Source organism: Echinops telfairi, unplaced genomic scaffold, assembly GCF_000313985.2.
Source record: "Echinops telfairi isolate 266 unplaced genomic scaffold, ASM31398v2 ScPeMD7_655;HRSCAF=1070, whole genome shotgun sequence".
Taxonomy (NCBI): Eukaryota; Metazoa; Chordata; class Mammalia; order Afrosoricida; family Tenrecidae; genus Echinops; species Echinops telfairi.
The window spans coordinates 10,195,217-10,218,985 of NW_022104553.1; the positions used below are offsets into that span (position 1 = coordinate 10,195,217).

Below are 23,769 nucleotides of genomic sequence, written 5' to 3' on the forward strand. Positions count from 1 at the left end.
ACACGAACTCGTTGGGAAAGCCCAGCCCTGTCTTTGTCCTGAGGAGCAGCTGGTGGTTTCAAACTGCTGACCTAGCTGTTAGCAGCCCAACAAGTAATCATTGTGCTCCTTCCAAACTGCCTTGAAATTTAAATCTGCATTTTACTGCACCTGACCCACCTCATGGGTTGGAAAATCAGGCAAATGGCACTTCCATCTGCCAACACGAGAGGCCAGGCGATGGGTGCCCAGCACCGTGGGGACAATCCTGGGATCTTGCCAGCTAAACAGCCATCAGGTGTTGCCGGCAGGGTGGTTTCCACCACACATCGCTGCTCCTCCACGTCGGGGTGGCTGCAGAGCCACGGTGTCGGTCCAGCCTTGCATGAAGAGGCGGAGGCTTCAGCTCCACTCAGAGCGGCAGGGACACGGGCCGGTGTCTCGGAGCCTTTAGGATGGTCGTTACTCCCAAGCCAGGTGCTTCTGCTGTAGAGTTCGTGAAATGAAGCCCAGCAATCAAAACCTCTCAGTACATCTGAAGGGGTTCCCACAGTTTACGGGACAGCCAAGATGGGGAACTTTCCCGCAGACGCGCTTGAGTGCCGATTGTTGGGCTCCTGTCTTGTGCCATCAAGTAGGTTCTGGAATCTCCAGTGAGGGACAGAGCTGCCCCCGAGTCTAGACATCTCTGGGACCAGGTCGCCTGGTCCTTTATATCAAAAAACACGTTAGCTGGCAGCCACGCATGTCCACCATTGAGCAACGAGGTTGGGTTCCTAAGGTGTATTTTTTAAAAGTTCATGCAGGATATTTAAGGGCTGGGACCACTTAATGAAATACAATCAGAAGGGGGGAAAAAATTAGACCAAGGAGCCAGGAAAATCCGACTTTTATTTCTTAAATACTGTGAGGGAAAAGGGGGGAAACGGTCCCCTGATGAGGTGGGGCCACAGAGCAGAGCTAGGGATCATCGGCAAAGGCCCGGTGGGTATTGGGGAAGCGCTGGGGGCTGTAGTTGGGGTCCTCCTGCAGTCGCTTTTGTATGTCAGACCGGAGCTACACACAGAGAGAGAGCGCGAGCAGACTGTGAGGCCCTTTGGTCCCCAGGACACAGGCCATCCCTCAGGACGGAACACCAACCAGCCACACACTGAGAGCCCCAAAAGAAAAACAACAGCAAGTGGTAGCCCCACCCCTGCCCCAACCCCAAGGCCGAGTTCATCTCAGACAAATGCAAACTCCGAGACAATTCTGACTCCCGGCAATCCTACAGAACAGCAGAGCAGAGTAAAACTGTCCGTGGGTTTCCGAGACTGCATCTTAAACGGGAGGAGAGCGCCTCATCTCTCTCCCTCACAGCAGCTGGCTTGCAACTGCCAGGCCTGCGCACACCCCACTGTGCCACCAACAGGGGCTCCTCTTAAGGGGTGGAAAAGGGGACCCTAGCCCAACCCCTCCCACTAGACCATCCCTATTCTGCTTCAAGATGGGGGCACCTGCTGCCTGTAGCTCTCCTGAACCTCTGGTGCCTCCAGGTCCCGGCTCAGGCTCTCTGGGCTGGTCAGGGGCCGAGCTCCGGCTGCCTTAGCTGCCCGGCTCACGGCCTCTGAGAGAAGCAGCTGGGGGCCCTCACCCTGCATCGTCTGGGGGGACAGGGAATTGGGGAGGGAAAAGAGGATCACCAGTCAGATCCAATGCCACCACCCAGCTCACCCTTTTCCATGAATCAACCACTGTCTCCATGCTAACATGGCAAAGAATCCACCATGGAGTGTGTGTGTGTGGGGGGGGGGGGGTTGACGGCCAGCAAGGCCTTCCTAATACTTTTTGGCTTTGGCCCAATCACGTGTGAACTCGCTTTGCAAAATAACGGGATGGGTTGGACCCAAGCCATCCAGGAATCAGTGCTTGATAATGCAGCCACACGAGAACCCTGCCTTCAAGAACGCGGGCCCTGTTACCTGTGGGTTAGGCCCCTGCTGTGGGAGAAGCCAGACTCAAGCCCCGTGTGGTGAGGTAAGAACCTTAAATCTGAGGCCCAGAAAGGGTTTCTCATCAAGGGGACTGAAGGAGGTGGCGGGCCTTCAGTTCTGAACAGTTTGTGTGTAAACATGACGGAAACGCAGACACCGTGAGCTCTTCAGGGAAGAGGCAAACCCACCTTGCGTCTCTTGGCAGGCATACCGCTGAGGTAGGCATCACTCAGGGGCGGCTGCGGTTTCACCTTCCGTTGGCTCTGAATGTCCTGCTGGATTATAGGGACCCATTCCTGGGGAGGCAAACAAGGCGAGGTGAGGCAGCAGGGGTTCCCACCACTCAGACGCCTCGACCCACCACCAGGTCACCCTCCCTCGTGGTGCTTACTGGGGGGACTGCAGCTGCCCAAGGTTCTGCGTCAGCTGAAGCTCCATCCTGCTCATCTCGGGAGCCCCCCTCAGGAGCTGGGGGTGGGCCTCGGGACATGGCTTCTTCTGCTGTTGTTCCTGGGGCTGGGGAAGCGTTCTCCCGCTGGGAGAGAAAGCAGAAAGACCCCCCGCCTTCAGAATCCGCGCCCCGCTCCTGTCCTGTCAGCTTTCCCTTGCTCGCCACGCGATGGGCCCCTCAACACCTCCCTGGTACCTGGGGTTCAGGGGACGTTCTCTCTGCTCCCTGTACTTCCATCGGCTCCTCAGGAAGCGCCTGTGGAAGTGGAAAGGCACTAGGGTCCCTCTACTTCCCTCAAGCCCTCTGACCCCACTGCCCCCACACATCAGGTCCCTTCTTACCTGGGGCGGGTCACCGACTCTACGGACATATCTCAGGATGGCGTCCGGGCCTACAGGCATGTGTTCCAGTACCACCTGAAGCCGCAGCCCCATCATTGTGGTCAGCCAGCTCACCAAAGATGGATTCACCCCACGGGACATGCGGCGCTGAGGGAAAGCAAACAGGCCGGTCCCATCAACAAAACCCCCATGAGCCTCTAAACGCCAGCTCCCGGGTAGGGTCAGCAGTTTGGAGGAGGAAAATGAAAACCGCAGGATGCTGAAGAGAGCGGAGACGTACGGAAACTAAAGGCTGGGAAGCGGGGCTTGGTCGTGCTTACAATTCGGCCATTGATAACAGCGGCCAGCTCCATCTGCTGTCCCCCCAAGCAGTGCAGGTTCAGGGCCAGGCATTCAAACAGGCCCTGGTTACACAACTCCAGCAGCCGGGCTCCAAATCCACTGTCTGTGGGCAAGCCAGGAGGGGTGAGGGTAGACTCTGCAGGCTAGCCCCGCCAGCATCCCCAACCCATCCCTGCCCGGGCCTGGCACCCTGACCTGTGCAGTGCAGCACGTGGGCAGCAATACTATTAAACTGTTCTTGGAGAAATTCCAGGTTTGTCCGAATGATGTCCACGCCTGGCTGAACCTCCACCAGAGACTGAGATACAAGACACACAAAGACCCCCAAATCAGGACGCTGAGAGATCAGGCAACGAGAAGGGAGTACTAACTAGCAGACGCCCTAAGGGGTGGGGGTGGGGGTGGGGCAAAGGCAGGAATACTCACAAAACTCTCCCGTACGTATTCTTCTAGCCCGTTGATCAGCGTGTGGGTTGCCGTCTACCAGAACAACATTGGGTAAGTCCCAGGCCCCAGTTGAGACAGTTCCCCGCCACCATCCCGCTGGGTGGGGCTGGGCTGTCCAGCTTTAGCTGACAGAGCAGCAGTCAGTCAGGAGGGCAGTGAGGGGGGGCTCTGGCACCCAGGGCCTTCATTTACCCGGATGTTACCAGGTGTGGGTTCCTGGCCACCCAGGTAGTGCTGGTGGAAGAAGGCTCGCAGCTGGGGCTGGAGCCGCTGCAGGGGCTGGAAATGTCCGTGGAGCAGCATCACCACGTCCACCATGGAGAAGTTCTGGCACAGGAGCGAGAGCAGAGCCCCAAAGAATCCTGGGGGCAGGGCAGCAGTTAGCGGGAGCCCTGGCCACCTTCGGGCCTCACCCGCCTTGGGCACACCCCCTAGAGAAGACCAGCAGGTCTCACCGAGGGCCCCATCCGCCCCAGGCTCAAAGATGTTGCTGGAACCACTGAGGCGCTGTATGAAGGCTGCGATGCTCTCACTGCTGCCGGCCCTCGCCCCCAAAGAGCCCAGCAGGGAGCTCAGCACACCCTGCACCACCGAGGTAAAGAACTCTGGGGGCAGGCTCTCGGGACCCAGGCCTCCAGGGCTCCCCGCGCCTCCAGGAGGGGGCCCCGGAGGGGGAGAAGTCTGCTGCTCCGGGGCAGGGGTTGGCGGTGGGGGTGGCGTGGCCGTCTGGGTTGCCTGGCAAGCAGAGAAGCGATACAACGGACGAGGTGAGAATAGGGACAAGGGCGGCAACCGGTGTCAGGCGGACATACATACGCATCAACCAACTGCGGGGAAAGGAGTGAGTCAGGGTCTGGTCTTTACCATGCAAAATTACTCAGGGTCCATGGGAGGTTTAGGCTGAGCAAGCTCCTCTCCCTTTCTGAACGTCAGATCAGGAACTACTTACTCTTGTTTCTCCAAGCCTCCTTTTCTGCTCAAATCAGGGCAGGCGGGGGAGTGCCAATGAACACCCAGGAATCCATTCCCACTCTACCCCCCATGGAGCTAGCCCAGGATCGGCCAGGCCTGTCACTCGTGACAACCTTGAAACGATTTGAGAGCCATAACTAGGTCCTCCTCGACAAACGAGATCGCCATGATCCTTCACAGTTCGATTTCACTTCAAAGCAGCCAAAGAGCTTATGGCGGTTTGCCAACCCCTGAGCTAGAACGTAGGCCCACTGCCTGACTGGACTCTGAAAGGCCGAGGGGCAGGCTTAGCTGGGCCCTCACCTGCAAGAAGTCAGTCATGCCCTGGAGGAAGGCCGGAACCCCAGGCATAGCCACAGTGATGGTGGGGGACGACGCCATGCCAGGCCCTCCAGCCCCAGGCCCCGCTGGTCCCAGGAGGTTCCCCAGGAGCTGGGACAGCTGAAGGTCGGCTGTGGAGGGTTGTGGGGGTGGAGGCTGGGCAGGCCCGCCCGGGGCAGGGCCAGCGGTGGTGGCCGTGTTGGTGGTGCCGGCACTGGCGGAGGCAGTGGCAGGGGCTGGAGGTGGAGCCATTCCTGGGCTCCCCTGAGCTGTAGGGACCCAAAGGGAGAAAGTTGAAATATGAAAAAAAACAAAAAAACAAGATGCCACCCCAGCCCCCACACCCCCCAATTCACAGCCTTTCCAGCAGGAATGCGCGCGCGCGCACACACACACACACACACAGCACTCCCCAGGAGAGCCCTGGGGTGCCAGCAGGCCCGCTGGGGAGGGAGGGAGGGAGGGAGGGAGGGAGAGAGGGAGGGAGGGAGGGACGGAGGGAGGGCCCAAACCACAGGACCATGGACATCTCCTCAGGGTGAAGTGACAAAGGAAACTCACCCACAAGGACAGGCTGCATGAGAAGCTGCCCTACGAGACCGCTCACCATCTGGGCCAAGGAGGCATTGGTGCCCAGCCCGGCACCCTGCTGGGAGGGGGCGGGTAACATCAGTCCTGCCCTTGCCACCCAGTGGGCAGGAGTCTCTCTCTCAGCCTTCCCCACCTACTCACCAGAGTGCCAGAGACTGGGGGGCCCCCCGGGTGAGAAGGGCGAGCCTGTGGAGGGGTGGGCCGGGCAATCACCACCCGGGTAGGAGCTGTCGGAAAGCCTGGCACTTGCTGTCCTGTGGATGACAGAGGGGATAGACCGGAGACAGCTGAAGGCTGGGCTCCTGCCCACCAGCCGATGGCACCTGCCACCTTGGACCGTGCCCCTCCTCCCAGGCCGCCCCTGTCAGGTCATTACCTGTGGCCGCGGAGGCAACAGCTGCCACCATGGCCTGATGAGTGATCTGGTGGGCGACGGCGTGCATGAACTCAGGGGGCAGGGAGGGCAGCTGGATGAGGGTGGAGCCTGGGGGGCGGGTCTGATGTAGCTTTGAACCTGGACCCCCTTCAACCCACCCACTCGGCCCTGCCCCTTATCTATCAAGAGCTTAGCCGACTCTGATGCCCTCATTCTTACCCAGGGTTTGGCCGTGACCAGGAGGTCCAAGAGGGCCAGCAGGAGCACTCGGAACCCCACCAGGCTGCGTGGCCGAATCTGGAACGAGAGACAAACAGAGGGCCGTCCCGTCAGCCTGGCGAAGCCGTCCTCTGAGCTCAGCCAGCCTGATTCGGAGCCTGTTCCTCCTCCTGGCCCCTTCTCCACGCACACAAGCGCTGAGGGCAAAGCAGACCCCTCGGGTCTCTCCCCCCACACGCAGGTGCTCTGTTCCCCAGGTTGCCACTGCCAGCTCTGGCCTGTCTCCTTACCCTCACCTCCCCGAAGCCCTTCCTGGCTGGCCCTGCACTCACCCTGAATGTTCATGTGCATCATGACCACGGGCTCCACGCTCTGGTGGGAAATGCGGATGACCCTTGGGTGGCTGGCGGCTGGGGGCGGAGCTGGCCCCGGCCCCGGCGGGGGAGCCCCCTCAGTGGAGGGCTCAGCAGTGGTAGAGGGAGCCATCGACGAGGCCTGCCCAGGACCTGGGGGAGGTGCCTCCGCATTGGCAGCAGGGGGGGGCCGAGTCCCATTCCCCGTCATGGTCACAGTGGTGCCAACATTGATCTGGAGACAGACGAACAGGCAGCAGTGAGAAAGCCTCCCTGGAGGACGTCATGATTCACCTCTGAAGACCCTTACGCTCCAGCAAGCCTCCAGCCCTCCTCAGTCTGCAAACTCCAACACTCCCACCCCCGGCCTGCTCCCGGCCCACCTGGATGGGAATGGCCGCCTGCTGGAGCACCATGGGGGTGGTGTAGTGGGACATGGGCCGGACCACATGCAGGTGCCGTGGCGGGGCACAGGCCAGGTTGCAGCGCAGGTCCGACAGCGCCACGAAGGTGTTGCCCAGCAACCGCAGGCTCTCCGCCACCAGGTTGACCAAGCGCTGGTCCTCCTCTCGGCCCTCGTGCTGCAGTCCAGTGAACAGCGTGTATCAGCCGGGCACCGCCTCCCCAACAAAGGACTACTGCCTTCCCAGGAGGCCACGCCCCTAAACGGCAGCCATGGGTTTGTCCCTAAAGTTGGCTTTATAGGCTTCAAATCTTGACTCTCAAAGCAAAACCACCAGAAAATCAAGTCAAGGTTCACAGTCTTGCTTCCTCCCCCAAACTCCCTCCCTCATTTATTTGGGGTTACAAGGAGCACATCCCCTTCCTGGGAAGAGGTGCCTGGCTTACGATCTAGAGCGGGCGTCCTCAAACTACGGCGCGAGGGCCCACTGGATGTTTTTGCCCCGTTTGTTTTTTACTTCAAACTAAGATATGTGCAGTGTGCACAGGAATTTGTTCACAGTTTTTTTTAAACTATAGTCCGGCCCTCCAACGCGTCTGAGGGACAGTGAACTGGCCTCTGTGTAAAAAGTTTGAGGACCCCTGATCTAGAGAGAAGCCGTTTCATCAAGGCAGATCATGGGGTGGGGTGGGGGGTGTTCTGTTCAGGGCTGAGGACTCACGTTGTTGTTATAGTCCGTGGTGGCGGCAGCACCCAGCACCTCATAGTAGCGCTGCAGGAAGGGCTGGAGGCGGCTCTCCAGCCGCTGCAGCTCCTGGAGCACCTCGACGTATTCCGCAGGGGAAGGGTGGCTGCAGGCAGCCCCGAGCCACAGTGAGCACAGCTTCCCTCGGGCCTCCCAGATGACCGACCCAAACCCCTCCCTCCTGGACTTCAGTGATTGTGCTTGGCTCTCTGCCCCACAACACCCACACAGGAAGATGGGGAGAAGAAAAGAAATTGTATCCCGCTCCCCACTAGCACATCCCCATCCTCACAAGTGTAAGACACTCAACAGGAAAAAGAGGTGGGGCCATGTGGACTAGGGCAGCAGGCTAAGGAGGCACCAGGAGGCTCTCCCTATCCGGGGAAGGGCAGGAACTCTGCTCAGCTGCCAGTCCTACCCCTACGCCTAACAAAGCTCTCCCCTGCCCCCAACAGCTAGCCAGCCACAGAAGTAAGACTGACCACCAGCCAACTGGCCCTCCCATCATAATCACACCGCCCCCACCCCAAGAGTGCCGTGTCCCTTACTTGGGTGCATTTGTCTCTGGTGCAGGCGTCAGTCCCGAAGGGGACAGACCAGCAGAAGGGGCAGGCTCGGGGCTCTGAGATGGGGCGTGCTCCTCCACCTCTTCCGCCGCCATAGGCTCCCGAGGAGGGGCTTCACTTTCCTCGGCGTCTGTTGTCTGGGAGCTCAAGGCTGCTGGTTCTGGGGCAGCTGTTGGCGTCTGGGGGGGCGGCTGGGCTTGAGGGGCCCCTCGACACTGAAGGCAGGAGAGTCAAGACACCAAGGTGGGACCACTGCAGAGCATTCCTTGGGTGAGCGTGCCCAAAGCAGGCTGTCTAGGGGCAGGCTTCGCATGGGCATCTAAGACCCTGGGCCTTAAGGAAAAGACTTGTACCAATCAGTGGCCTGAAAAATGCTTGTAGTATATGCAAATGAACTGCCAGCCAAGAGCAGAGCTTGTGAGTTCCCTCTCCAGGAGAAGGGCCGGAAAGGCGTCAGGTTGTGAGTGCATCATGAACTAGCAGAGTTTTGATGTCATATATAATTACGAACTTTTAAAAGGTGGGAACCTTTTGTCATACAAAGAAAAGATGCCATGAGAATTGTCTACAGAGTCTGAAACAAACTCCCTAGACAGCAGATACCAAGAGGATCAGCAGGGACAAGAGTGCCTCCCAAAGACACTTTTTCTGCTTGAGAGGATGAAGACTGCGGACAGAGAGGTCAGGTTAGGGAGGCAGAAGCCTGTGGACACTGCCAGTCACACCCCCACACCCAGGCTGAAAGAACGGACAGTGCAGAGACAAGACAGAGAGATACAAGCCAGCCCTGCCCACTCACCTCCATCCGGGACAGCAGGGTCTGTATGTCCCTGATCATGTGCTGAGCCATTACCAGCCGTACCCGAGGCTCACTCTACGGAAAGAGAAGGGTCAATGAGAGCTGGATTGAGATGAAGCCATGAGCTGCACCGCACCCCACCCTACCCCCAAGCCCCCACCCCAGCCCCACTCCCGATTACTCCAGCAGGATCCAGCCCTCTCTTTAGCCTAGCCAGTTCCACCCCACCTCGTGGGCTCCTTCTCCCAGATCCCCTTCCCTGACCCTCCCAGGCCCCAGGATACCTGGACTGGGGCCTGTTCCATGTTGATGTGAACATCCACAGCCGAGCCGTCACTCTGGGGAAAGGGGCAAGGGAAGTTGCTCTGGGAGAAGCCAAAGACTACGGTCCCCACACTTCCAGCTCATTCTCTGGAGGCCAACAACCACCCCAGCCCTCCACCCCGGGACCTCCCAGTTTAATCCACAAAGACACCTGTTTAAGAGCTCTCTGCTGCTACCACAAACACTATTCACCTTTACCCACAAAAACCCTCCCGTGGGAACATAAACTTACAGGAAGATTGAAGGTTCCAACCATGACATAGCTGTTGGCATTCCGGTCATGAACAGAGGCCCCAGTACCCCGAGTACCAGGTGGGGGTCCCCCACCATGGGTAGTTGAAGGAGACCCGGTCCCAGAAGACGCCCCAGATGAAGGGAGCTGAGTCTGAGGAGGAGCCCGTTCCACCAGATGAATAACCTTTCCTCCAACATCTGCAGGGGGAGGAGAGAACACAGACACACACCTAAACATCGTCTGATCAGATAAATCCAGGGGGCCCCAGCCACCCCTCTGCACAATAGCCTCAGCCTCTGGCCTGCCACGCCGTGCCCTTACTGTATTCCTGGAGCTTCTTATCGTCCTGCAGCACACGCCCCTGGTAGATGAGCCTTTGCTTCTCGGAAGGGATGCTAACAGAGGCAGCAATGTGCTCCTTAAACTCCTTCACGTTCATCTGCAAGGAGAGACAAGGACAGGACTTCGGAAGGGAGGAAGGTGGAAGCACAGAGCCGTGACAGCGGACTCACAGCAGTGAGGGTTAAAAGCCATCATAAAATCACTACCCAGTTGTCTCAGTTGCGAGTTACTGTGCGACCTCTGAGAAATTATCTGTCAAAACACAGACAGTAACCTTTGGGAAGCTCACATTACAGACCCAGAAGAGCTTAAAAACAAAAACAAAACAGCATTACGCTAAAAACAGAAAAGCTAACTGACACTGCTTTCTCATTCCACACTTGACTCCCAAGGGAATGTGTTTCTCAAGATACTAAAGGAAACACCCTTCGCTAAGCACAAAGTTATACCAGGAGTTTATTTACTACTCAAAAAACCCCACTACCACTGTGTCGGCTTCAAGGCACAGCCCTATCAAAAACCAAACTCCCTGCCATGCAGCCCGCGCTGAGTCTTAGTGACCCTGCAGGTCAGGGTAGAGCTACCTGCCCCCGAGACTTCCGACACCAACTCTACGGGATTACAGAGTCCTGTCTTCCGAACGGCTGACCTTGTAGTGAGCAGTCCGACTCCTAACCACTACACCACCGTGGCTCTCAAAAGTCATGACAAAAGAGAAGGGTGAGAAATCCAAGGTAAGAAAGCCAGCGAACGAAGAGGAAGAAAAGGTTGATGAGATAAACCTTGGTGATTTTCTTTAACATGGCATGTTTTAAAACCCCGTGGACCAACCTGCTCACAATGTTGTCTCCAAGATAGCTGTATCCACGCAAAGAAATTAAAAATAAGTCACATATGTCAGCAACTCCACTCAGCAGTCAATTTGGCTCTGCTTCCATTATGAATTCTGCTTTCTGGTCTTAATAAGGTAGTATGGACCTGGCCAATTCCTCTCTGGCTTCAAGACACACTTGTGTTTTGGACTTGGGTGTTATTTCTCTTCCCCAGAGCTGGAGCCATGCCCGCCGCCCCTCTGGGCTGACACCCCTATAATGATAGCATACTGAGGCTCCTTCCTCTGTAATTCCCCTCAGCAGTGAGTTCTAGACAGGCGGAAGATCAGGAGCAAAATCTCCCTGACTCATCAGGAGCCATCACCTGCTCAACCAACAGGGGCAAACACTAGAATGATCCTGTGGTAGAATCTAAACCAACCAACCAATGCGAAAATAAGCAGGCCCGGAAACGGTGCCTCTTCCCTCCAGCTAAGGAGCCTACAACAGAAAAAGGGTCTCCCAAAGTAGTGGGGGGTCTCACCTGCGCCCCCACAATAAAGGTCCGCGTCTGGGAGTCCAGGGTCTTCACCAGCACCTCCAGGCTGTCAGGCTCTTCCATAGTGGTACTGCTACTATCACTGGGCTCCATGGCGGACCGCTCTCTAAGGAAGAAAGGGGGGTTGGGGTGAGGGGGAGGGTCTGCTGTGGCCCGGCCAGTTTATGTATCCCGAGGCTTGAGTGCCCCGTTCCAATACCTAAAAAGTTTCTCCCGCACAAGCACACGCACTCACACCCGCCCCCATCGCCCGTTCTGCTTCCTGGGGCAGCAGCGGAGGAACACACAAAGGGCAGCGAGAAGATCGACTCCCGGGGAGCTGGAGGGCAGGGGAAGGTGGGAGGGGCTCGACGATGCCAATCACACTCCAAGAGGGCTGGTCAGATTAGGAAGCGGAGAAGGAAGCACGAGACCGGTGTCATCACCGGTCTCCACAGGGCCAGGGCCCCAGGGATCGGCAAACCCCGGGGCACTGCAAGGGCCTGGGGGTCGCGTCAGAGACGGCGGAGAAAGTGGCTCCGCGCACGCGCGCCACGCCCATCGAACCCGCCTAAGTCACGGCCGAAGGCTGACACTTACGGGGGGGGGGGGGGGGGGTGGCGGGACCGGCCAGCCGACTGCCCCGGCCTTCCGCCTTCCCTCGGTGACCAGCAGAGCGGCGCAATCAGCACAGAGCGAGATGCGCGCGCCGCGCGCGCGCGCACACTCACATAAACACACGCACAAGATCACTCACACCACACACGCATACACACAACCCGCGGCTCCACCCCCACTCCCCCACGATACCGTCACTTCCGGTCCCCTGCAACCTGCCACCGACGGCCACTTCCGTTTCCCCGATCGTATTTGGGGACCGCGAGGCGGTACTTCCGGCTCCCCCAGGCCCCCAAGTTTTCCTTTCGTGGGGCACGAAGACGTCCGCAGCCCCCTACGGTGTGAATCCCTGGGGGCGAGACGGGCCGGGGCCGGCCTAGATGGGAGGGAGCCGAGCACCCTGAGGAGCCGCCGCCGCCGCCGCCGCCGCCGCCCGGGGGACCGTACTGCGCCTGCGCGGGCTGCACTGCGCATGCGTACTGCCTAAGACGCGCCTCGCCGCCCGCCCCGCCCCCTCCGCGCGCCCCGCCCCCACCCGGCTCCCACCGTTTTTCCGAGCGCGCGTTTGAGGGCTCGAAGGTTGGGGTGGCCACAAGAAACGCCTGAAAACGAATTACGAAAAAGGGCTTCACGGCTCTGCCTCCAAAGATGCTTCCGACTATTGCATGGCTCGGAGAGTTGGGGAACTCGGGTGCCTGTCTCCTGTACCCCACGTCAAACTCCTGGCGGACAGAATCTCAGCCGGCACGTCCCTGGCCACCTAAAACCGCCTTCCGCTCCGCGTAGCCCTCGCCGCGCCCTCCCCGCGAGGCCCCCGGAAGTCATCTTTCCACCAGCGGTTGGCGTGACTCGCGCCCTGGCTTCTCTCGCGAGCAGTCGTTTCGTTCGCCGTCCCTCGGTTCTACCCGGTGGGCATTCCGGGGGCCGGGCGTCATACCGTTTTTTTGCCTGGCGCAGGGAAGTCGCCATGCTTTTGGAAAACTAAGGATGCTGCTACTCTTCAGGAGTGTGGTCGAGGAGAGGCACGCCCCCGATGTTGAGGATTGTGTGTAAATGGAGTCGTACGGGGCGGAAAGGCAAAATTCTGACACGGGACTCTGGCGTGCTCGGACGGGGGGGTCACTACACTTCTGTGTCCTTCGCACCTGGGCAAGTTAATCAGCCTCAAGACGCTGTGATCCATCCATTGGGCTTTTCCAAGATCCCTAAATTATGTACCCAAACCTCAATGGATGAGTCCTTTTAACACTTAGCTAGAGAGCATTTAGTTGTGTCAGGCAGGATACTAAAAGTTTTACCTCCTGTTATGTTTAAGACTTTGACCATCTTAGCTAGTACATGTCTCATAGGTGAGCACACCTGGGGCAAGGTGGCAGAACTACTAGTACAAGGCCTGCCAGACGACAGCTCAAGCACTTTGCTACACACACACACACACACCCAAGAAATGTATTTTTGTTTTTGGTAAACTCCAAACATACTCAAAACTGTACCATGAGTGCTCGTTACCCAGATGACTCCCTGTTTTGCTTGTTCACGGAATCAAGCATAATCTCGGGGGAAATACATGTATTTGGTAGCCTACGTGAATAAGCTACCTGTAAAGTCTCTTGGGCATTCAGAGGGGCAGTTCTAGCCTGCCCTCTAGGATCACTATGTGCAGGCATCCCCTCAACGGCAGTGGCAGTATGTGTTATTAAAAAAAGCCCTGGTAGGACAGTGCAGTAGCCAAGTGACCCTGGCTGGGAACCACAGGGTCAGCAGTTGGAAACTGCGCAGCCCACTCCATGAGAAAGATGTATGTTGCTCCTGTAATGATTTACAGCATCGGAAACGCACCGTTCTACTTTATCTTATAGGGTGGCCATGAGTTGAATCCACTCTCAATGGCAGTGAGATAGCTTATAAATAAGAAAGCCCCACTTACTGCATTAACTGCCCCACCCACTTGGTCGTGTGCAATTACTGCCTCTTGACAAGTACTTGTTTTCTTCTTAGCACTTGAGAACTGACTATCTTCCAGAAACTGTAATAAGTGCTTTGCAAACACTCTATTAATTATAGTGAATGTTTACCTTGAGCTCAGCAAATGCAGGCTTTTGGGTAGCTTATCATTTAATCCTAGGAAATTGATGGTATGCCCATTTTGCAAACCAAGAAACAGGCACAGGTTAATAAAATTTGTTCAAGGGTCTCAACCCAGGTCTTCCTGACCCCAAAATCTCTCCTCTTAGCCATGCAGCCATGTACATATGTAAATATATTTATATGTGATGATGGGGAAATAGACCTATGGACATATATTTATAGGTTTAGTATTAAGGTAGCAGATGGACATTGGGCCTCTACTCAAGCACTCCCTCAACGCAAGAACACTTTGTTCTATTAACCTGGCATTCCACGATGCTCACCTTCCCTACAGGATCGCTGAAGACAAAGTGGGTGCATAAACAAATGTGGTGAAGAAAGCTGATAGTGCCCAGCTATCAAAAGATATAGCGTCTGAGGTCTTAAAAGCTTGAAGATAAACAAGCGGCCATCTAGCTGAGAAGCAACAAAGCCCACATGGAAGAAGCACACCAGCCTGTGAGATCACGAGGTGTTGATAGGATCAGGTATCAGGCATCAAAGATCAAAAAATTATTGTAAATGAGGGGGAGTGCGGAGTGGAGACCCAAAGCCCATCTCTAGGCAACTGGACATCCCCTTATGGAAGGTTTGTGGGGAGGAGACGAGCCAGTCAGGGTACAGTGTAACAATGATGAAACATAACTTTTCTCTAGTTCCTAAATGCTTCCTCCCCTACCCCACTATCATGATCCCAATTCTACCTTACAAATCCAGCTAGACCAGAGCATGTACACTGGTACAGATAAGAGCTGGAAACACTGGGAACCCAGTACAGATAAACCCCTCAGTACCAATAATGAGAGTAGCGATACCAGAAGGGGAAGGGGAAGGTGGGAGATAAAGGGGAAATCGATCACAATAATCTACATATAACCCTCTCCCTGGAGGATGGACAACAGAGAAATGGGTGAAGGGAGACATCCAGTCAGTGTGAGACATGAAAAAATAATTTATAAATTATCAAGGGTTCCGGAGAATGGGGGAGGGAGGGGAGAAATGAGCTGATAGCAAGGGTTCAAAGTAGAAAGAAAATGTTCAGAGATGATGATGGCAACAAATGCGCTTGATACAATGGATGGATGGATGGATTGTGATAAGCGTACAGCCCCCAATAAAATGATTAAAACAAAAAAGATTATGTAGCCTCTTGCTTAACAATAAATGTGGAATGAACAAACACATTTTGCCAGCAAACTTTTCCAAGGGTACACAAATTTCCCCAATTATAAATTCCTTCAGAAAGCCACCCATCACGCCCCCGGTACCTGGTTCATAGCTAGTCTAAAGTACTTATCAAGGGGTATTGCAATCATGTTTACACAGCTGATTTTTTCCCTAGACTTCTTCAAGGCCAGGCCCTGTGTGTTACTCATCCTTGTGTTCCCAGGGCTTAGCCAGTTCCTGGCAAACAGTTGGGGACTCAAAACAATTTGCTAAGTGAAGGAATGAAAAACGCTATTAAGCCACCCCTCCTAAAATGCTGCCTAACCCAGCAGATAGCCCGCTCAGATAGGATTGAAAAGCTCAGGCCTCCTCATTCCTGAGAGACCCCGGACATGCCTGGGTGCTGCATCTAGAGGAGGGGGAGGAAGGTCCAAACCCTGTAAAGTAATCCAGGCTTGGGCTGGAAAACAAAGTTGAAGTTACTCATTAGCAGGTGAAAGGGTCGAGGGTCAAGGCAAGGGGGCTGGGAGCAGAGAGCACTGAGCAGCCAGCTGGGGGATAGAGCAGTTAAGGCACCAGCCACCCCACACCAGGTCATTGGCTCCCTCCTGCCTGAAGATGTTGCACAAAATCTGGGAAGCCCTGCTCTACTTCGCTGCCATTCTCCTGAACTCCATCTACCAGTGCCCTGAGCACAGTCAGCTGACAACTCTAGGAATGGACGGGAAAGAGGTATGGAGCGAGGGGAGTCTAGGGTGGTGGCTCGGAGAGACTGGCAGATGGCTTCGGATGACCAGAAGACACAGTGGAAGAGGAAGGTAGGAAAACCGGTGTATTGATAAAAGCAGTAAGACAGACACTAGGGCTGTGGTCATCCGTGTGGACACAGCAGAACTGGGAGTGAGCTGGTTAGCCACGTTGACTGAGGAGAGGCACATAGGAGGGAAGTCATTGATGGCTCATTGATCCATCTCCCAGTGGGAAAGAGAAAGCAGCCAACACACCCTGCCCTCGACATCTTCCTGTGCTGGCTGAAGATGCAGTTGGATAGATTCTGAGATAGGACCCACCTTCTTTTGCTCTCCACTGTCTCTAGTTTCCAGAGCCCCACCTGGGCCAGTGGCACTTTATCGCAGGGGCAGCTCCCACCAAGGAAGAGTTGGCAACTTTTGATCCTGTGGACAACATTGTCTTCAACATGACTGCTGGCTCGAGCCCGACGCAGCTCCAGCTTCGTGCTACGATCCGCACGTGAGTGGCGACTGTGGCCGAGGCACCAGTGGGTGCAGCCTCTGCCCCAAGTGTGAGCACCCACCACCAAGAACTATGCCCTTGGCTGATGCATCCACTCTCCTTGGCCCACTCGATTCAAAAGCTCCATCAGTTCCCCTCCAGAGCCAGAGATGGGCCTCCCTACCCCTTGTGGAGCTTAGAACCCAAGATCCGGGTTGCACGGAGAAATAGAGGCTGATGCCATGTGACCGGATGTCACTCACTCTCTCCTCCTTACCCACCACCACCTCTGCAGGAAAAACGGGCTGTGTGTGCCCCGGAAATGGACCTACCACCTGACTGAGGGGAGCACCGATCTCAAAACCGAAGGTTGGTTCCCTCAGACTTCATCCTCCCCACACTCCCTGGACGTACTCGGTTTTGCAGTTCTGTTCTTTCCCCCTCCCTGTGCCCACCCTCACAGGCCGCCCAGACATGAAGACTGAGCTCTTCTCCAGTTCCTGCCCAGGTGGAATCATGCTGAAGGAGATGGGTCAGGGGTACCAGCGCTTTCTCCTCTACAGTGAGTGGGGATGCACGGCAGGATGGGTCAGAGAGAAAGGGGGCAGGGCCGAGTGCTTCCCAGGGGCCCTCAGCAGAGGAGAGGGGCTCAGCTAGCAAGACCCTGCTCTGCCCTTCCAGATCGCTCGCCACACCCTCCTGAGAGCTGCGTGGAGGAGTTCCAGTCCCTGACTTACTGCCTGGAGTCCAAGGCCTTCTTACTGACGCCCAGGAATCAAGGTGAGGAGTCCTAGTCAGGAGACTAGACTGAGCAAGCCTTCTGGGAGTGTTGGCTGAAAGGGGCTCATGTGACACCCTGGGAGGATATGGCCACAGCTGCTTTCGACAGAATGACTACAACACTCCCAGTGTGTCACACAGGCTCTGATGGCACCTGAGGCACGGGGGCCAGGCGCTATGCAATCACCTGAGGCTGGGCTTCCCCAAAAGCAGGGGTTCTGAGCTGACAGTGGGTAAAGTGTCAAGCCCTGTGGGCAAAAGGTCCGAGATCCGTTTTTGGGAAAAAATTAACACATTCTTCTCCACCCTGTCAGCACCAAACTGGCCTCTCTCCCTGCTCCGCCTTGCTTTTCATCTTCACTTTTCTCCCTCCTGCCAGAGGCCTGTGAGCTGTCCAGCAACTGACCAGAGGCTTCATCTGTGCTCCCAGATGGACACTGGGGGAGCTGCCATGGTGTGAGGGGGGCGGCGTTAGCTAGAGGCTCCTGAACGCCCTTTCAATAATAAAGATGATTTCCTGATTTCTTAATCCTCATCCTGGGATATGTCTCCAGATATCAACCTACTCAAGTCCCCAGCTGGACGGCGTCAAGAAGGACACTGAGCAGTGGCCACTCTCACGTTGTAGTGGTATATTTAGGATTAGGCGTGACACAGTATTGCTTAGTGAGAAAACCCCTAACCCCAAACCGTGTGGGGCTGCAAGTTCCAGGGCTTCCCCCACACTGCCCGTCTGACCAGCTACACCAGCCCCACTCCCTCTAAGACCACCCGGATCTTCCTGCCTGCTCCTTGTCTCCTATGGGACCCCATTCAGACCTTCCAACCCACCTGTCTAGCAGCCCACTCTTCCAGGAGGGCTGAGAACCCAGGGGCCGGACATCCGTGGGTAACCCCACCTGACCCTTACTCAGAGCCCTCTCTAATCTTCTCCACCTTTGGGGAGTTAAGAAAAGTAGAAAAACCTCTTTTGTATCTGCCACCACCACGACCCCCCGCCCCCCTTTTTAAGGAGAATGATTAGAAATGTAAAAGCCAAAGTGACTACAGCTGGTGAATTCAAGGGCACCCTCCACGCACAGACATCCCAAAGCAGTCCTGTGCGCTGCTGTGTGTGAAAGGGACCCTGCACCCTCATGCCCTGGGTCTCCATCCACATCCCTGAGGTCCCTATGCTTCCAATCTGGGTCATGGCCTCCCCCACCTTCTGAAGGCCACACTCTCTTCACTTGACCCCATGCCACTGGGGATGGGGCCCTGTGTCACACCCCTCCCCACAGTCACAGTCCCCTGCCCATGCCCAGGTCTTCTCTCGGCTCTTCGCCCTCTTTGCCCAACCTCTCACCCTCCCAGTCAGTGGCCTCCTCTTCTCCACTGGGCTCCCGAAGGCTAACAGCCAGCACTAGGGCCTGCAAGAGGCCAAAGAGGCAGGCAAAGTGCAAGGGGTGGGCAGTCAGGAGGCTCAGCACAGCGTGCAGCCCGTGCAGGGCCACCAGGAAGGACAGCAGCCCGTGCAGCCAGAGACCCAGCGGTCCTCGCAGGCCCAATGCGTCCAAGGCTACCCGAAGGGGCCTGGAGCACAGCCCCAGCAGGGCCGAGGCCAGCAACTCCAGCAAGTGCAAGGTTAGGTTGGTGGAGATCTGCAGGCGCTCCTCTGGGGTCCCCAGGTAGGGTGGCGGGGGGCCCACGCCACCACCTGATCCCCGCCGAAGCCAGCCCAGCAACTTCTGACGGTGGCTTGGCTTCTCCACTGGAGCTTCAGGCTCAGAGGGGCTCAGTTCCCCTTCTGGAGGCACCCCGGGTCTCTGGGCTCCGCCTGAGTAGACAGAGTCCTGTCCCGGTTTGGCCACAGCCGCTCCAGCCTCCAGTCTCCTAGGTTCTTCAGTGCCAGGGGCAGCCTTGTCCAGCTTGAGGGGGCCCGTTCTTCTGCTCCGCAGCTGAGCAAGTGGAGGACCCCTGCTTGGTTCGGGGGCAGTCCTAGAGCTCTTCTGTGCCCCCGTGTCCTTGCCCTTGGGCGGCCCCACATCGCCCATGGTTTCGGGGGCACTGTCCCAGTCACTCCCAGAATTCTCTGGGGAGCTGTCCATCCCTCTGGAGTCGGGGGTGGACAGGTCAGGTTTTGCTGCTTTTCGACGGCCCCAGGGCCGAGGTAGCCAGCCACCTAGTCGCCGCAGGAACATGGCTCGGGTGCTCAGTGGGTCCCCAAATCCCGAGCTCCTTTCCTGCACCAATCAGATTCTCTAGGTGGATGCAAAGAACAATGCGGTTGGGTATTGAATTCAAAGGTGGCTCCCTGTTTCCCCAGGGGATGAGGGGTGTCATGCAGTCTCAAGGGGGGGGGGGCAGGTTTCTTTTCAGTTGGGCAGTAAAGGCAGGCAGTAAAGTTCACTCTCCCCTTCCACACATACACCCAAGTGTCTCGGGGCCTGACCAGGCTTGAGTCACCCCACAGTGTCCCCCTGTGCCTCTGGGTTTCCTTCTCAGCGGGCTGCACCCCAAGTTTCACTCACCAAGGCCACGCCTCAAGGTGCCCCAGCACTGGGTAGGCGATGCTCCATTCAAGAAAGATGAAAGGTGTCCCAAGCGCTCCTAGGTCTGGGGAGTCTTGAACTGCTGCCCTAGGGGGCCTCACGGAGTCGGAAATGTCCTGGTTGGGGGAGGGGGTGCCCAGCAATCTCCAAGCAGCGGCGTTGGCCTCTCGAGTTCAGGGGCGATGGAGCCGACGGGGTGGCCCGCAGCAGCCCCGGGGCGCGCAGCCGAGCAGCAGCGTCTCCAAGGTCAGGCCCAGATGTCCTCGGGGACTCCGGTCCCGGGGGCAAAGAGCGGGCCTGCCCGAGGGCGCAGGCGTCCGCGAGCCGGGCGCCGCCGCCCTGCCCGGGCCCAGGCTGGGGCCGCGGCCTCGGGGAGCGGCCGGGAGCCGCGCAGCCCGGAAGCAGCCGCGCCGGGACCGGAGGGAAAGGCGGAGGCGGAGCCTGCAGCCTGGGGGCGGAGTCTGCAAGCGGGGCGGAGCCTGCAGACCGCCCGCCCCCAGGCCCCGCCCCCACGCGGAGTCGTCAGCGCGTCCCCCGCACGCTGGGGCTCGTCCGGCCTTAGGGCGGGGGCCAGGCCCGAATGGATGGATGCCCATTGTCCTTTCCGCTGCCCAGAGGACCCAGCGTCCCTCCAAACTCGAAGCCTTCCCCCCACCCGCAGTCCTTTGGGGCTGTTTCCTTCTTGGGTGCCTGAACTCCTAAAAAGCCTTTCCAAAGGACTCTTGGGAGTTGGATGGCCATGCATGGTATCTGACCAGAGGCCTGGCTCTCCCTCATCCAGCTGTGAGCTCCTTGGGGGATAGGGGAACGTGTCCGTTTTCTTAGCCACAGCGAGCGTGAAGTCAGTGATTGAATTGCCTGGGCAGCCGACGTACACAGAGCGACAGTGGGCTCCAGGTTCCAGGGCTTGGAAACTAGGGGTCGGCTCTCTTGACAGGGGCAGGCTGGCAAGATGGCCCTGTCGTGCTACCTAGAGATGGCTGCTCATTCTGGCTCTGACGGGCTTGCAGGAAAACCAATAAACCATCAAAGAGTGAAGGTTGATTTATTTTCCAACTCTCTGTCCCTCACTCCCAACGGACACAGGCAGGCCTCATCCAAAGTGCTCAAGTCTCAGGACCGAAGAAGCCCAGACGCCGGAAGCAGACCACAGTAGGCCTCTCTGAGATCAGAACTCAAGGTTCATGTACATCCTGAGGTCCCGCTCCCAGGCCCTGCCCTTTTCCTCTCGCCTTCTCGCCGCTCTCCGGCTCAGTGTGGTCATCCGAGGGGCTCGTTCCTTCCCAGCCACCGCCCTGGTATCCAGGGCCCGGAAGTGTGTGACTCGGGGCTGGGAGGCGGAACTGTAGCCCAGTCCTTCCTGGTCCCTCTTGAGGACAGTGGGGATAGGGTTGGTGCGACCCTCTCCTCGAGGCCCCAGCCCCCTCCCTGGCTCCCAGCCCCCCCTCAGCAGCAACTTGAAGCCTGGGCTGGAGGCAGGCACCCCAGGAGGCAGGTTGGGGGGACAGGGTCCTCGGGACAACGCCAGCAGGTGAGCAGTGGAAGTGCAGTGGTTGGCATCCTGGAAATGGGCATCACAGCTCTCACAATACTGGAGGGCACGAGGGTGGGGCCTGGAGAGGAAGGAGAGAAGGAGTTGAGGGAGGGAGTTACGGCTCAGCAGAAGAGTACAAAGGCCTGGGGGTGGGGGTGAGGGCAGCTTTCAGGGTGGTACAGGATCTAATTTTAGCCCTTCCGCTAAAGAACAAAATGTCTTCCTCCTCACCCAGAGGGGACTGGTTTGGGAGAAGAGATGGCAAATAGTCTCACAAGGCTTTGGAGGCAAAGAATGAATAATAGTGATTTCAGTTAATATTTATGTACAGTGCTTACCCCAAAGTCAGCCGTTCAAACCCACTAGCCGTTCCTTGGGAGAAAGATGAGGCTGCCTGCTTCCATAAAGATTTTAGGGAGGGAGCACTAGAACTGATTGTGAGGATGTACATGCAACTCTATTTTTAAATTTTTTTATACGCAACTCTTTTTAAAAGCGATTTAACCAGGGACGTGTATAATATGTGAATATTATCAGGAAAACTACTAAAAAAAGAGAACCAAGCTTGACCAATGGTTACCAGGGGTGAAGGAGAAAGAGTTGTTGCTTATAGGGGGCATTGAATTGATGCTAATGGTGGTGGAATAATTTGGAAAAGGAGATCAATAATGGTTTACAACACGAAGACTATAATCGATGGCACTGAATTATACATGTAGAAGTCGTGGAGTTAGAGAATGTTTTGTTGTGTATATTTTTGCCACAAGTAGAAAAAAGTACATGAATAACACTGAGTACAAGGAATATGTTCTAGAACTAAATATGGTTTTAACGGTCAACTCCTCTTGATATGACTGAATTAATTGAATTGCATGACATGTACATGAAGTGCTAATAAAACTGTTTAAAAAACAAGATTTACAGTTTCAGAAACCCTATATAAGGTTTCTACATGGCAGAACAGTCCCTAGATGTCACTAAGATTTAAATTCCGCTACTAGCCAAAAGGTTGGCAGTTCCAAACCCACAGTGGTGCCTTGGGAGGCCTGACAATCTGCTTCCCAAAGGTCACAACCTCAACACCCCAAGGAGTGGTTTTATCTGCACCTGAGGGGCTGCTATGGATTGGAACTGACTGGCTGGCGATTAAGAAGGACTGGGTGGCAAGGCCTTAGTACTTTGCACACGTTCGCCCTAACAACCTTTTAAGGTGCTAGTTACCCCCTATTTCTCAGGTGGGAGGGCATATAGCTGTTCATTTGTTTACCCAAGTATGTGGAGGTAGGATTCAAACTCGGGGAGTTCAAGTGTTAACGCCGATTCTACATTGTCTCATCAACCTACCATGGGACGAGGAGGACTCCTGAGCTCTATTCTGGGGCCCACTGGTGCAGGGTGACCAGGAAAGGCTGAACATATTAAAAGATGTCTGGAGGCTAAGGCTTCCTCACCGGTTCTTGGGGCTGCTGGTCTCTCCATGGCTCTCCCTGACCATACGGGCCACTTCGAGGAAGCCAGCTTCTTCAGCCAGTTGAGCAGCATCCCGGCCCCCCAGCTCGCAGACCCCCACCCAAGCAGCCCCTCGGCCCAGGAGGTACCGCACAGCTGCCCTCTGGCCGGCCCGGGCAGCACACATCAGGGGAGTCCACCAGAAGGCATCGCGGGTGTTGATATTCCCCCCAGCTCCGCCAGCTTCCCGGGGCTCCAGCAGCCTTCGCAGTTCTGCCAGGTCCCCCTCCTGAGCTGCCTTCAGTATCCCCTGGGTCATCTTGTCCTCTGCCTCATGAGATCCCTCTTGTTCATGTCCCTCTGAGGCTGCCGCTGCTGGTGCTGGAGCCTCTCTCACCACTCTTCTTTGCTTCCTCTTTCTCTCCCGGGCAGACTTCGGCCGCGATCTCTGGGGTTCAGGAGTGCTGTCCCCAATCAGGGATTCGTAGAAAGCACGGGCTGCGGACCCATCTAAGGCAGGCTCTGGCTGCTCAGGCTGCGGCTGCGGCTGCTGCTGCCCATCTTTCCAGAGGTCACTAGATTCGCTGGCACGGGTGAACGCAATGAGGGAGGTCCAGGACATGGCTTTTCCGAAAGATGGGGGGTGGGGTGGGGGAGGAGACAACCACGTCTTCGAAGGGCCCTGCAATGGCCTGACCCACCTCCAGGAAGCTGCCGGAGTGTGGAAGAGGAGTCTTAGAATCCAAGACACACACACTATAAAGGCACATATAGAAAGAGGAAACGTAAACATGCCCCTTGCTAAGCACTAAAGAAAATGCAATGAGTTACCAAAAGCCCCATGCCCGCCCTTTATCCCGTTCCCACATAAAAACAATAACAAACTCTCTCTGAAGCCACTTTTCCAAACCATATGACATACCTGTAAGATGCAGAGCGAGAGAAAGCCAGCCTGGCCCTTTAATTCGTCCTCGCTGCTATTTCGGGGCTGTTTTTTCAAACCAGCCCAGCTTAGCGACACTTACCCGGAAGCAGATTTCCGGAAGGGGTGTTGCTTTGCAGCGTCCGTACGGCAAAATGGCGCTACTCTCATCAAGCGACGAGCCCTCACGGCACGATGACGCATGCGTGGCAGGGGAGCGTGGGAAACCCATCATTCCTTAAAGGTGCAGGCATGCGCAAAGGACCACGTGCAGACACA

At 56.5% G+C, this 23,769-nt stretch overlaps 4 protein-coding genes across 15 annotated transcripts; 1 reads left to right on the forward strand and 3 right to left on the reverse strand.

Moving 5' to 3' along the window:
- Positions 1–851: 851 nt before the first annotated feature.
- Positions 852–12,110, reverse strand: BAG6 (BAG cochaperone 6). Of its 11 annotated transcripts, none has more exons than XM_045292596.1 (26): positions 11,940–12,109; positions 11,136–11,256; positions 9,759–9,876; positions 9,435–9,634; positions 9,163–9,216; positions 8,879–8,953; positions 8,062–8,294; positions 7,490–7,619; positions 6,749–6,946; positions 6,345–6,600; positions 6,013–6,090; positions 5,794–5,901; positions 5,559–5,671; positions 5,388–5,472; positions 4,809–5,095; positions 3,989–4,268; positions 3,726–3,895; positions 3,513–3,566; positions 3,282–3,384; positions 3,065–3,189; positions 2,745–2,891; positions 2,599–2,658; positions 2,344–2,487; positions 2,141–2,248; positions 1,476–1,622; positions 852–1,035 (listed from the first exon to the last, which is right to left on the reverse strand). In XM_045292596.1, exons 2-26 carry the CDS (start codon positions 11,241–11,243, stop codon positions 940–942), a joined length of 3,477 nt encoding a protein of 1,158 aa, XP_045148531.1. In that variant the 5' UTR covers positions 11,244–11,256; positions 11,940–12,109; the 3' UTR covers positions 852–939. The 11 variants fall into 11 exon arrangements, with proteins under 11 accessions (XP_045148531.1, XP_045148527.1, XP_045148529.1 ...); XM_045292592.1 differs by having other exon boundaries at positions 5,388–5,475; XM_045292594.1 differs by lacking the exon at positions 11,940–12,109 and adding an exon at positions 11,732–11,906 and having other exon boundaries at positions 5,388–5,475.
- A 3,477-nt stretch (positions 12,111–15,587) lies between these two features.
- On the forward strand, positions 15,588–17,583 carry APOM (apolipoprotein M). The gene is made up of 6 exons (XM_004711702.2): positions 15,588–15,773; positions 16,138–16,292; positions 16,570–16,643; positions 16,738–16,836; positions 16,956–17,054; positions 17,434–17,583. Exons 1-6 carry the CDS (start codon positions 15,660–15,662, stop codon positions 17,457–17,459), a joined length of 567 nt encoding a protein of 188 aa, XP_004711759.1. The 5' UTR covers positions 15,588–15,659; the 3' UTR covers positions 17,460–17,583.
- An 88-nt stretch (positions 17,584–17,671) lies between these two features.
- On the reverse strand, positions 17,672–19,838 carry CUNH6orf47 (chromosome unknown C6orf47 homolog). The gene is made up of 2 exons (XM_004711794.2): positions 19,565–19,838; positions 17,672–19,294 (listed from the first exon to the last, which is right to left on the reverse strand). Exon 2 carries the CDS (start codon positions 19,232–19,234, stop codon positions 18,335–18,337), a length of 900 nt encoding a protein of 299 aa, XP_004711851.1. The 5' UTR covers positions 19,235–19,294; positions 19,565–19,838; the 3' UTR covers positions 17,672–18,334.
- A 773-nt stretch (positions 19,839–20,611) lies between these two features.
- GPANK1 (G-patch domain and ankyrin repeats 1) lies at positions 20,612–23,583 on the reverse strand. 2 transcript variants are annotated; one of them, XM_004711704.2, is made up of 3 exons: positions 23,491–23,583; positions 22,571–23,279; positions 20,612–21,198 (listed from the first exon to the last, which is right to left on the reverse strand). In XM_004711704.2, the coding sequence occupies exons 2-3, from the start codon at positions 23,188–23,190 to the stop codon at positions 20,754–20,756; spliced, it is 1,065 nt and encodes a 354-aa protein (XP_004711761.1). In that variant the 5' UTR covers positions 23,191–23,279; positions 23,491–23,583; the 3' UTR covers positions 20,612–20,753. The 2 variants fall into 2 exon arrangements, with proteins under 2 accessions (XP_004711761.1, XP_045148767.1); XM_045292832.1 differs by having other exon boundaries at positions 22,571–23,324; positions 23,491–23,556.
- Between the last annotated feature and the right edge of the window lie 186 nt (positions 23,584–23,769).

Bases quoted from the DNA above. Each gene is read 5' to 3' on its own strand.
- BAG6 (XM_045292592.1), bottom strand. From the start codon at position 11,243: ATGGAGCCCAGTGATAGTAGCAGTACCACTATGGAAGAGCCTGACAGC. The intron at 2,892-3,064 runs GTAAGCACGACC...GCTTTCCCTCAG, and splicing joins CTGTTATCAATGGCCGAATT to CGCCGCATGTCCCGTGGGGT. The intron at 2,249-2,343 runs GTAAGCACCACG...TTGCCTCCCCAG, and splicing joins GGGCAGCTGCAGTCCCCCCA to GAATGGGTCCCTATAATCCA.
- APOM (XM_004711702.2), top strand. From the start codon at position 15,660: ATGTTGCACAAAATCTGGGAAGCCCTGCTCTACTTCGCTGCCATTCTC. The intron at 15,774-16,137 runs GTATGGAGCGAG...CACTGTCTCTAG, and splicing joins TAGGAATGGACGGGAAAGAG to TTTCCAGAGCCCCACCTGGG. The intron at 16,644-16,737 runs GTTGGTTCCCTC...CCACCCTCACAG, and splicing joins CACCGATCTCAAAACCGAAG to GCCGCCCAGACATGAAGACT.
- CUNH6orf47 (XM_004711794.2), bottom strand. From the start codon at position 19,234: ATGTTCCTGCGGCGACTAGGTGGCTGGCTACCTCGGCCCTGGGGCCGT.
- GPANK1 (XM_004711704.2), bottom strand. From the start codon at position 23,190: ATGTCCTGGACCTCCCTCATTGCGTTCACCCGTGCCAGCGAATCTAGT. The intron at 21,199-22,570 runs GTGAGGAAGCCT...CTTCCTCTCCAG, and splicing joins ACCAGCAGCCCCAAGAACCG to GCCCCACCCTCGTGCCCTCC.